Below are 12,946 nucleotides of genomic sequence, written 5' to 3'. Positions count from 1 at the left end.
GTGGCTTTGTAGACCTAAGAAAATGTGGGTACAGGCATTGACCACCACACAGAATTAAGCATTAAGCAAGGGGTGGCCACACGAGGAAATAGGCTTCTCTACCCAGGCACTACTGCACCCCCCTTCTTGGCAGAGCAATTTACCACTGCCTGTTGTTCCTCATCGGGGTGCCCATTTCCTCCAGTGCCGTTTCCACCCCTCCACAGGCATCACAGCACTAGCTCTTTGCTTTATTTCTATAACTGGTAAGGGGCAAAGGGTTTGCTCCAACATCATCAAAAGTAACTGCTGGACTTGTTGTTTCTTGTGAACAAAGTGTGAGCTGTGCTCTTGTCTTTGGGAAGAAACAAGGGTCCTGTGCAGATTGTAGTGCATGTATAAAGCAATAGATCTGTTGTAGCTGTTAATGCTCTGTGTAATGCCCTGTTTTTAATACTTCCTAGCAAGTTGATTTATTATTATACTTTCATCTGGGCTGTGCACCAAAGCATTTTGATGATGAAAGGAATGTTATACACACATTTAATTACTGCCCACATTTTTGTATAATTTTATCATTTACTGTTTTAGATAAGACATCGAGTTCTTCTACAGGAAAGATGCCCAGTAAAAAATAGATGATTTAAAAGCTAATCTGAGATGAGTTTGGCTCTTAAATATGAGAAAATATAATTGTTCCTTTCTTCTTACCCTTTCAGATGGTCCCTGATTACCAAAATGTACAAGAACTCCCTTATCTGGACATGGTGATTGCAGAGACGTTGCGCATGTACCCACCTGCTTTCAGGTATCTGGGGTTTTTTTACTTCTGATTCCACAGGATAGCTCCCTAGCTCTGTAAAGATGGAAATCTGTTGTTGGAAGACCTATGGTCTCTTCGTCTCTGTGCCAACATCAATACTGCTTTGTGCATTTGAAAGATATAATGCGGCCCATTGAAGGAAAGCTGGCTAATTCTGGTATTTCTAAAGTGCTTTTTTACAGCGGATTGGCCAAGGTTGCTTCCTCACTATTCTTCATGTCCCCCAAGGTTAGAGGACGGAGCCATTTTGAAGCAGGCCTGGCCTCAAAAAGCCAGATGCTGCTGCTTCTGTGTGCCTCAGGCTTCAGAGATACAGACCAAAGACCTGCCCTAGCTTGTTGGTCCTTAAGGCCCTGATCTGCCGAGGGTTGCACATCCAGAAATTTGTATTTTACATGTGTGTCGTGGTTTTGCCCACCAGCCCGTCCCTGGGGCTGAGGATGGTTTTGTCCAGGTGATTTCCGGACAAAAAAACCAATCAAAAAGTTCAGTGACGCCTTTGCTAATTACATCTTTAAGAAAAACGGAAGAGAAGGTTGTGACGCAGTTGAAATTAGAAGCAGCAGCCATGTAGAAGGGTAGCGGGCCCGAGGAGGGCCAAGACCCCCTCCTCCCCGGCTTGGGCCGGGGGGGGGGCCAGGTGCAGCACTGAAGCCTCCCTTCTCTCTTGTGAGAGAGTGAAGAAAAAAAGGTTTAAAAGACGAACTGCTTAGACGAAAAACTGCTGTAGAAGAATTCCAGCCATGAGATAACAAGACTTTCAAGGTCAAAGCTGCAGTCGCAGGAGAGAGAGAAGAAAAGTTCGAAGGGGAGAGAACTGCTTTTTCTCCTTTTCGCTCTCCCTCCCTTCAGCAGGGTAAAGACTGAAAAATAAAACCCTGCCACCTGTAGAAGTTTGTTGGGGTGAAGAGACCCCCCATGCGGCTCACAGAGGAGCTTGTGGATGCACCAGAGATTTGTGACTTTAACAGAAAGATAAAGCCTTATGCTGGAGTAAAAGCGGCTCAGATGAGGCAGAGTCCTGTTAAAGACTTTGTGACCCTCGAAAGGATCGATGCTTATGCTGGAGCGAGACGGCTCAGATAAACCTGGGATCTCAGTGAGAGATCCATGCTGTTACTGAAGATTTGTGACCCTGACGGGTATTAGAACCTACGCTGGAACAGAAAATGACTCAAGTGGGATATTGGGATCCGAGTAAGGGATCCAAACTGGACCCATGTCGAGAAGTCAATCAAGGACTGTTCTCCCATGGGGAGGGACCTCCATAGGGAAACAGGGGTAAACTCTTAAACCATTATCCCCTGTAACCCTGTGGAAGAAGATCCATAGTAAGCAAGTGTCCCCTTGCAAGTCTATGGAAGGAGACCCTTCAGGACCTGGGTAACCCTCAGCCTTCGGTTTTAACCCAGGAGGGGGGTAAACCCAGCCCTGGAGGCCAACACAGAATAAGAGAGAGATAAAGAAGTTCCAATTACGACGAAAGTGCTGCAGAGTTACTAGAGAGAGAGAGAGAGAGCTGGAATTCTGAGAACAGAAAAGGACTGCTTCTCCTCCTTGGACTGATATAAAGGGAGGTGGGGGGAGAAGTATCTTTTGTAAATACATAATACCTTTTACTTAAGTAGATATAATTCTTTAGTTTTAGTTTGTTAATAATAAATACTCATACTTTTTTTTAATTCAGTCTCTTTTTGTCTGCATAAACCTTCTCTCAACTAATAGTAATTGTATGTGGGGGTATAAAAGTAAATTGAGCCAGGGCAAAACCACGACAATGTGTGTTTAACTTCAGCCTGTTTTCACTTAGTACTGCATTATATTAACATAGCTAAACTAATGACAATATCCATTAATGTCTGAAAGTTTTACCCCAATTCACACAAGACTAATTCTACTGTGTTGATGAACTGAAAACAAGGCAAAAGGAAGTTAGAAAATTGTTAGATTGTTGACGTTCTGACTTATCACAAGTATAAATACAAATGTTAAGGAATGGAACTTTTCAAAGTGATCAGCCCATTGCACTGCTTCTCATGAAGCTGGAGGAAAAATTCAGATGACTGGAAAGGAGCCAAAGCTGAGCTTGCTGTGAGAGCCTTTGAAAAATTTAACCCATGATTGCAAGCACCTTAAAATAGAAAAACTTTAAATCATATTCTCTTCTATATGTTCACAAAGATTGGAAGTCAAGATTTTTTTCTGCAGGACCTCTGTAGGATTGTTCAGAGAGTAAATGTCAAAGATATTTGCTCCTGGATGAGATGATGGGGCTTTACTGTCTTATACATGGTACATAAGTGAAAATGGTTTTGCTGGTTAAAGCAACAGGGGTCTTTTGAGTTTTGTCTGGATCACTGGGAAACAATCAATGTTTGTCAGATGGGAAACAGAATGAGAATGGAGCAAAGTTATTCTGAAATTTTGGTTGGCATTTTCAGTGGTGTTTATTGATCTGGCTTTTACTCTGATGGATGTGGAATGGATGGGACAGCCCAGTGCCTCTGAAAGATGTTAATTGCCTATGACAATGGTAATGCTGAGTTAGGGGAAAAATCAGTAGCAGCTAAGTCTGTTATAAAATGAGTTGGTTTTCCTTTTTTCAATGAATTTACTATCCAGAGAACTTTCTTCCGCAGAACTCGTGTTTCCACTATCACCAAATTCATGTAAGAATGAAAAGAATAGCTTGTCAATGCATTTTTTAGCATGCCAGTGTTTTGTTGCAGGCTTGGAGCCTTTGTTATTTATTTGTCTGTGAGAAAGAGAGATGGGTGACAGCGAGGAAAGAATGTGTTTCTGTAGTGATACCAGACTGACAGCCCTGAAACTGAAATCTTTGTTCAACTTTTTAAGCAGAGCGTGGGAAGCAGGAAAGGGAGCTCCTGCACGTTGTCTTGCCCCTGTGCTCACAGCTGGTTCCAGGGAATAGCTAGCTCCCATACTGACATAGCAGGGCACCCACCTGGCTCTGGGCTGATTTGGGATCTGTAGTGACCACTGAAGCACTAAAAGTTCTAGATCAGAACCTACCACCACACATGCACACCCACACACAATTTTTTGTAAGGTTTACAGACCCAAGCTTGGCTTTGGCAGGCAGCTTTTTTCAGTCTTCTTGTCACAATAAGGTTCCTAAGGACAGTCCTACTCTGTCACCTGTCACCAGGGGGTGGGAGGAAACTGCAGTTTTTTGCTAACGTCATGCCTGTTTTTGATGGGTGTATGTGAAATGAGGTTTTCCAAAGCTTATGAATTAGTTGTATTTTTGTAGTAGCAGCTGCAGCAGAACATCTAGCCCTAATACTAAAACCATCTCTTGCTAAGTTTCAGGTACTGTACCAACATGGGGGAGCTTCTCAAATAAACAAACTCAAAACTATATTTGCTATCCTTTTTTTTTTTCCCCTGAAAGCAAACCAGCATATTCTTTGTACTTGTTTAATTAGAGATTGTAGATACATGTCATCAGCAATTTTCATTAAAAATTAGTCTAAATCTAACATTCATAATAAAGTTGCAATTTAACAGTTATTACTTTGGAAAATGTTACATAGTCAGAAATTCTTTCCTATGAAAAGGGCAAAAATTAGCTGTCTGGGCTGGAGCTATGGGCTTCTAACTGGAGAGGACACCTGAGAAGACACTAACATCAGCAACAGTTGTTGTATTTATCTACTGAGAAAGTGTTACTCTGGAAATTGTAGGGTCAGCTGAAGAGATTTTCTTTTATAGATCTCTCCTGTTGTATTTTTAACCTTTATTAATCATCTGGGATACATGACATTGCAGATTCACTCGGGAAGCAGCTAAAGACTGTGTAGTGCTGGGGCAGCATATTCCAGCTGGGGCCATCATTGAAACTGCAGTTGGACACCTCCACCATAACCCTGAGTTCTGGCCAGAGCCTGAGAAGTTTATTCCTGAGAGGTATGTGGAATAATGCTTTTCATTCTTAGGTAGAAGTCCTTAATTTGGCCTGTTTAGATCAATGTTAAATGCTGGTTTATGCATTAGGGTGTGCACAGAACTCCAGCCTGTCCAGTGGAGACACCAGATCCTGCTGCTCTTTCACAGTCACAGTCACCCAAGAGTGGAATTTAGTTTAATTTAGACCATAAAATTATGTTACTACTTCCACATTAGACAAGCAGTGATACTGGCGCATCCCACAGATGGTGTGAGATTTGGTCAAGGTTGAAATGTTGCATGGGTTTTCAGACCCATTTCCAAATTGGATCCTGTGAATAATGTCTCTTCTGCGTGCAGAAATTCTAAAGTGAGATAGCATATTCACTGACATGGATGTACCTGGGAAACTCATCCAGCTCCTGGCTGGTTTAGAGCGCCCTTTTCACCTGAAATCTTGTGATGGTGTTTGTCCACTGTGAGTGGGGAACCTACCCCATCTTCCACCAGGAATTTGCTCTCCATATTTAAGTTAGGATCCTTGGTTCTTTCTTGGCAAGACATACTTTCACATGAAGTATTTTTCTCTTCAGCTGGTGGGGGGACACTGTCTAGCTGTGGTTTTGTACTGTGCCCTATCTTAGGGAGAGTTTCAGCTGATGTGGTGCTGTGTGGAAGCACAGTTCAGTTTTGTGGGCAGCTATATTTTTAAGCTGTTTTGTGGGCAGATGCATTTTAAGCTGCCACTACACTGAAAAGTTTGCTAAGTAAAAAAAGTGACTGCTCCACAAACAACTGGATGAGAGGCAGGCAGCCCAGAACCATCTTTGCCAGTAAGACAACACATGTATGGCGTAGGTGGGCTTGCCTAATGCTCCTTCTGGAATAAATCTAAGCATATGCTCTGTCAGGCTCTTTTGGCCATGAAAAAGAGTGTTTTCAGGGTTAGAGAAGCCCAGAGCTTTTGCTGGAGAGGAATCTTAGCAGTAACTGAAAGTCTAGGGTGGGTTTTTTTAGTAATGCTTATCTACAAATGTTTCCTAATTGTTTATTCACCACTTTACCAATAGTATGAAAGCACATTGCAGAGTAAAATGGACAGTGGAGGCTGCACTCCCCTTGACTCACACAGTGCTGTTTGTTATGAATCTGAGATTAATTCCCTTTTGAAACTTCCCTGAGGAATGATGTGTAATTACTAACATTCTCCTCGGCTTGTATCATTTGGTAGTGAATTTAAAAATTTTTAACAAAAAATAAAATAATTTGGCTACAGCCTTTTTACCCCTAATATTTAATTTTGAAATCAGCCTTTGGATTAATACAAGGGAGACTTTAAATTTACAAGAATAGGGGGTGAGCAAGGCAAGAATTGCATTAACCTGTTTGGATGAGATATGCAACAGTATATAAGTTAATGGTCCTTCAGTCTCAAATTACAGGCTTCTCTAGTACTTTTTGGAGTAGTAACTTGATCTTTTTTAGGATATCTAAGCATGGAGATGGGTTTAGTGGAAATATACAATATTATTTTTTTCCAAAGCTCAAAATAGCCTGTGTTACATCTCATCTCTTTCTACCCTGCCTGAGTTCTCTGGGGCTTAGCAGTCTGAAGTTCTGGCAAACTATATCCAAAGACATGAGAGATTTTCAGGGATGACCCCATACATGAAGTACAGAACCTGTATACATGCACAGAACTGGAAAAGTAGCTCGGTAGTACAAGAAGAGCTCCAAATACCTCGGGACATGGGAGGATTATGTAGATTTCCAGGGTGATGCCATCACTGTAAAGATTTGCTTCTTTCGAGGCACCACTCTGCATAGTGATTCAATACTCAATACAAGCCCAGGATTAGCCTGACCATGATTATGCACTGGCCCTCATAACTTGTACTGACTCAGACACTGTATTCTTGTCTGTACGTATTCTATCCAGTAGGCATTCATCTTTGCAGATGTTGGCAAACAGGTTTTACTTTTTTTTTTCTTTGAACTGTTGTTGAAAAATAGGAATTTTGTTTCTCTCCTGGGGAAAAAAAAAAAAAGGCTCATTTCTAATGGGCTGATCAAGTATTTTAAAGCTAGCTAATTGATGCAGATCTGCATACAGACTGACACATTAATCAGTCTTTCCAGCTGGACTGAGGTACTGAGATGGCTCAAAGAACAGAACCGTGTGCAATTTTAATGTTTCCCAGTTGTGAACCTGGTCTCTCTAGGCCAAGAGCAGAGAGAAGGGCTGTACTGAATTGTAATAACCATCTTCCATGGCCTGTCCAATGCCATGAAATTTCATCTCCCCTTAAAAGCCTCAAAGAGCAATTCCTGTTGACCTTCATCTGCAGGGCACAGCAAGGAATGCTGTTGCTAATTCTAGTTAGTTCAAGATGCGGCCTATTAGATTCCTCTTAGCTGTAATTTCTCCCTCACATGTGCAAAGCTGTGAGGGACATGTCCCTCATCACCCTAGCATGTCTGCACCTAAAGTTATCATTCTTCTGAGCATGGTCCTCAAATGAGGAGAATTCATGAAAGATAGATTGGAAGTAATACTCATGTCTGTCCTCTCCTGAAATCACCAGCTGACAAAGGCAGAAAAGTCAATTATCTGTTTACTTAAGATGTCAGGACATCATCTGTTCAATAGTCCCCTTGACCTGTCCATTTATACCAATTGAAATAACCATCTTTTGAGATTTAAGTGAAAAACGTGGAATCAGGAGCAAAAAAGCATTCCTTGAACTGGTTTCCATCTCTGCACTTTTTAGGTTTACAGAGGAGGCCAAGAAGAAACGACATCCATTTGCATATCTGCCCTTTGGGGCAGGACCTCGTGGCTGCATCGGCATGAAAATGGGTTTGTTGGAGACAAAAATTACTCTGCTGAGGATTTTGCAGAAGTTTCAATTCAAGACCTGCCCAGAGACTGAGGTTTGTACATGCAGAGAGGCTAAAAGATTAGACTTGTCAACTTGAGAGAGCTGACAGTGTGTCTTAGACAGAGGACAACTGATTTGCCTTTGTGACTTCATTTGAGAAAACTGCTGGAGACACTTTCATAATGAGGAGGGACAAGAGGCCTAGGCTGTATGCTTTAATCAAAAAGTGATTCAAGACATATAATTTTTCCAACAAAAGAAATGGTGACACAGCCCTACCTTAGTGGAGAGTAGTATAACAATGTCACAGTCAAAATATCTTGATTTATAGAAGGTGAGAATGAGTGTACATATTTCATAGGATCTCAGCACTTTAGTGTATGCCTATTGCTATGTACATTGCACCTGGCACTCACTCAGCAGCTCTAGAGTTTACAGAGTTAATTTCTTCCTGTTCAGATCTACAATATACTTGGGAACCACTGCCTCAGCCTCTGGCTGTAGATTCTATTTAATACTATACTAGCACAGCTGACTGTAGAACAAGTACTTTACAGCTTCTGCAGTAATCCTGGTATGAACTGAACCCCCAGCAAAAATGTCTGTCTGTATTGTGGGGGTGTTATACACACAGAAACAAACACCTACAGCTGTACATAAGATGCTCTTTTTTCTTTCAGATTCCTTTGCAGCTCAAATCAAAAGCCACACTTGGACCAAAAAATGGAGTCTACATTATGCTGGAATCTCGCTAAAAGAAAATGTACATCCTGAAGCCTACTAGGATGAGACCCTTTGTTAGTGACTCACTAACCAAGTACAATTATTTTTTAAAACCCCAAAGACAGGTGCCTAAGTCCCACTGATGGCCAGTAGGTGCTTCCTCATTGCCTTCCTGTGGGAGAGCCTACAGTCACCTTTTAAAAAATGGCTCCACAGTCTTTTTTGGCAGTTTTCAAATTACTGTGAATAGCATCTGTAAAGTAGCCTCCCACTTTCACTTGATTTTCACTTCCTTTCCCTCATCTTTGAGAATGCTTTCCTCCTGCCCAATTTCAACAAACGGAGCAGGTGTTAAGTGTGCATGCAATTTAAAATAGATTTTAATTACAATTCATTATATGGCACATCCTTCTCATGCACTTAAAAGTTTCTAGTCTAGAGAAAGCCCAAAAGGCACCACAATTACAGCAGAAAACCTGGGATGCAGTGCATTGGATTTTATCATCAACTCTGCTAACAATCAAAGCTGAGGCTCCTGCCCAATGCTCAATCTCTTCCTGTGTCTGTAAAATGGAAAGAGTTGCACCTCTTTCATGCTTTGAAGTGATTTTATATACACTTAAATTAACAATTTGCACTTGGCACATTGCATTGCTGGAGGAATGAGGAGTTTCCCTGCTTACCAGTTAAGTTCCAGTAGCTAAGACCAAGGAAATGAGGCAACTGCCATTTTGCTGGCTACTGAACTGCTGTTGGAAAACTGGAGAAAAAGAAGATACAAATTTAAAGCAAGCAGGAAGACTGAAGGAAACTGAAGGTTAATCAGAAGGTGCTGTTAAAACATCTGCTTCATAGTGAGGCTTTTCCTTTCCAAGCACTGCAGTTGGCACCATCCTTGTCTGGCTCCTTGACTCAAGGAAATTAAGAACATGCATGCACATGTCAGAGGAGTGGGATCCAGGATCATCAGTCCAAGCAGCTCTCTTGACTCCTTATGTGACCCTGGAGCAGCTCATGTCCCAAGTGCCTCACTCCCTTCAGGAAGGAACTTGTCTGATTTCCTGCTGCAGCAGCAGCATGGATCCACTCAAGCTGTATGGTTGTTCACATGCATCTTCACAGCCAAAACAGCCATACACTTCCAGTTTTCACATTTTCTCCATCCTCTTTCCTACTTCTCTACCAAGTGCTTCAACCACCACACAGTGGAGCAACACACAGCAGGGATCAACTGACGAGGAAAAACCCCACACCTTTCCTTCAGTGGGTGCCACAAACTGGTTGTCTGTACAGTTGTGCTGGTTTTGTCTCAGATAATTTTCTTCACAGCAGTATGGGGCTCTATTTTGGATTTATGTTTCGTTATTAGCAGTGCTTGAACAGAGTCAAGGCCTTTTCTTCTCACACCACTCCATCAGCAAGGAGGCTGGGGACGGACGTGCAGTTGGGAGGGGACACAGCTGGGATTGCTGCCCCCCACTGACCACAGGAACATTCCATACCATATGGCATCCTCGTGAGCATATAGACTTGGGGGAAGAAGAGGGAAGGGGAGGACATTGAGAGGGATGGTCTTTCCCAAGTCACTGTTATACATGCCAGAGCCCTGCTTTCCTGGGGATGGTGGAACACCTGCCTGCCCATGGGAAGTAGTAAGTTAATTCCTTGTTTTGTGTGTGGCTTTTGCTTTACCTATTAAACTGTCTTTATCTCAACCCATGAGTTTTCTCACTATTACTCTTCTGATTCTCTCCCTCAGCCCACTGGGGGAAGTGAACTAGTGGCTCTGTGGGGCTTAGTTGCTGGCTAGGATTAAACCACAACAACAAAACCATGAGAAGAAATAGGTGCAGTCTCAAGGTCCTTTTATTTTTTAATTCCATCTTTTATTTTTTTCTTTAAAATGTTTGCACAGAACAAAAACTCTTGTGGAACTATAAAAATAAGGAAGCAGCTTTGGTTCTTTGCAAGTCTTGACCTTCTATCTGCTTGACATACTCTGCTTGAGGTTTCCTTAGGTGCAGCATCTCTCTTGGTGGTATGCACAGAGAAGTGTCATGGCAGCAGGAGGAAGAGACTGACTGCTCATCTTCATTCTAAGGATTTCTGGAAGGAGCCATCTGCTCACTGATCCCTGGCAAGGTCCCTATCTTTTGCTGCCTTCTTCCCACATGCTGCCTCAGCACTGATCAAATTACTGTATCTTGTTTCTCAAAGATTGTGTCTTTCTCTTTCATGTTGTGTTCTTTTTGTTGTTGTTTTGTTGGGGGTTTTTTTGTTTGTTTTGTTTTGTTGGGGTGGTTTTTTGTTGTTTTTTGTTTGTTTTTTTGTTTTTTTTTTAAACCAGAACTGTATAGGTACTAGTGATGAAGTACTGATCTGGCAGTCTTGGAAGAATTCCTATTTCCATGGAGCATCTCTAGCATGCTAAACAGTAGTGCCCTGTTACACTGCTTATATGAATTGCTGATGGAGTGATTGCTATTTATTTAAAAAGCGACACACTGTGTATACCTTAGTTTCTACACATTATCCATAATTTCCCCCTTGAAAATAGTGTGCTGGAGGCTGATTTACTGTATAGCTTATACATACACTTGGCAAAAAGCTGGATGGACCTTGCCTCAAAACTTCTCACCTACCTGAATGAGCAGGAAGCTTATTCCATCTGAAGTCAGCTGCCAAAGGCTTGTCTTCCTTGCATGAATTAGAAGGTTGTTGTGTGCTTCATTTTTGAAAAATATTCCAAGCCTAAACCAAGCTTGTCCCTTTCTAACACATGATTTTGCATCTATGTGCTAACATTTTTTCAACTGTTCTGCAAAGTTTTTTGGTTAGGAAGTGTTATCTGTTTTCACCTGTCAGTTTGTAGTAGTATGGAATAGAGGAATTATTTTTGCATCTGAAGTCAGATTTCTGGAAGTGCATCAACCCTTGTTCTGCATGCAGACTGAGGGAGACAGCTAGAAAAGACAGAGAAAAGGCTGCCAACTTTCCAGTAATATAGGAGGAGCCCCAAACCATTTGTTCCTTTTAAATAACAGTTGGTGATACAGTCACCAGACACTGCACAGACATGTACCAAGATACTTAATGACGCTGGACCTCACCGTGGTTGTGTGAGCTCAGTGACACACCTAAAGAGCAGGCTGTCTTGAGGGATCAGCGAGCCCTCTGGAAGCACACATTTGCAGAAAAATAAGACACTAAACTGCCAGCAGCTCTCCAAAACAGAAACTGGTAATATCATGATAATCAGTGCATTTGTGCACTTATATAACATGGTCCCAAACTGATCCTGAGCAGAGCTGCCTTTAGAATTAATTAAAAAAAAAAACAAAACCACAACCAAAAAGAACCCAAAACCTGCCAAGAAAAGAAAAAAGCCCACACACACCCTCCCCAGTATTATGTTTATAGTTGTAAAATAAAAAAAAAACAAACTCCTTAAGTTATGGTGACTACTAGCATTTCTAGTACAGCATCCTTCAGTCAACAGCATTTGAGTTTAGGGAGGAACAAAGAAACCAATTTAAACTAATTTCTCTCCTCAGAAACATTAAGTGTGTTGTCTTGCATTGCTGAGCTGTGGGTTTGTTTAAAATTGGCACATCTGTGTTACAAAAAGGTTTCAGTCATTCTCTGACAGCTGATACAAAGCAAAGGCTGCTTGGTAAAGGAAAGCTTCTATTAAAAACATCTTCTGATCTTTGTAATGATTACAGAAAACTGTCAGTATAAAATGGTATTTTTAATAAGGCTGCTGATAGAAAAAAAGCTTTGCAGTTTTGTACTTTATAAATAGTATTCCTAGAAAAGTGGAGTTGCACGTTAGAAATCATTAGGTTTCACTGACTGCAAATTTGAACTATCCTTATCTGGCATTAAACTGCAGAATTTCCTCTCTGTGTGTGATACTTTAGGAAATGAGCACCTTCTCATTTCCCTTTGTTAAATATCTTGGACACAGCTTCACCTGATACCTGACTCCTCTAAGTGTTTACCGCAGAAAACATGGTAAAAGAATTTAAAGCTGACTTATAAACTCTTTGTGTCTTTGCTTGGTTCATACTGGCCTTGCTCACCTTCTTCTGACCCTGAAAAGTCTCATCCATCTCCAGGATATTTTCTCCCTGCACTGCTGGGTGCTGGGGCTCCTTTCAAGGAGGGAGCAGGATTTCCTCAACTGATAGGATATTTGCAAGTAGAGATGAATTCGTGACTGCGCCTGAAGAAAGAAGTGCAAGGGAGCTCTGGAGGCCCAGGTAGTCTATCCCTTGGTAAAACAGGTAAGCACTAGGAATCCTGGCCATCCCACCTGGATTTTGTGCTGGACTTACTCCAAGTTAAGCAGCATTTCTGCAAGTCCCACTTGCCCTTTGGCCCAAAGGCAGCTTTGAGCAATGGCTCCTAGAAGCAAAGAGCAAACTTTCTCCAAGCCAAGCAGCACTGAGCACACCACCACAGCTGGTACGTGCCATCCACCCAAGATCCTCTTCACCACCACCCCCTACTTCACCAGGCTGCAGGTATCCGAACCACAGAGCGTACTGCCAGTTAGACAGGATTTTGACACCCACATCTTATCAAATCTGGGCAGAATAGCATCACAAACCTGGTTACAGGTAAA

At 41.9% G+C, this 12,946-nt stretch overlaps 1 protein-coding gene across 14 annotated transcripts in view; it reads left to right on the top strand.

Annotated features, from left to right (window-relative positions):
- Nucleotides 1–10,031, top strand: part of TBXAS1 (thromboxane A synthase 1) — a 266,105-nt gene extending 256,074 nt beyond the window's left edge. For all 14 annotated transcript variants that reach the window (XM_050324636.1, XM_050324632.1, XM_050324635.1 and 11 more), the window contains 4 exons: nucleotides 699–787; nucleotides 4,595–4,732; nucleotides 7,483–7,645; nucleotides 8,274–10,031. In XM_050324636.1, coding sequence (XP_050180593.1) covers nucleotides 699–787; nucleotides 4,595–4,732; nucleotides 7,483–7,645; nucleotides 8,274–8,348 — 465 coding nt within the window. In that variant the 3' untranslated portion in view covers nucleotides 8,349–10,031. The remainder of the gene's footprint in view (nucleotides 1–698; nucleotides 788–4,594; nucleotides 4,733–7,482; nucleotides 7,646–8,273) is intronic.
- The last annotated feature ends 2,915 nt before the right edge of the window (nucleotides 10,032–12,946 follow it).

Source organism: Myiozetetes cayanensis, unplaced genomic scaffold, assembly GCF_022539395.1.
Source record: "Myiozetetes cayanensis isolate MyiCay16 unplaced genomic scaffold, myiCay2020 scf3, whole genome shotgun sequence".
NCBI classification, from domain to species: domain Eukaryota; kingdom Metazoa; phylum Chordata; class Aves; order Passeriformes; family Tyrannidae; genus Myiozetetes; species Myiozetetes cayanensis.
The sequence above is the reverse complement of the archived record's forward strand: the minus strand, read 5'-3'. Positions and strand labels throughout refer to the sequence as shown.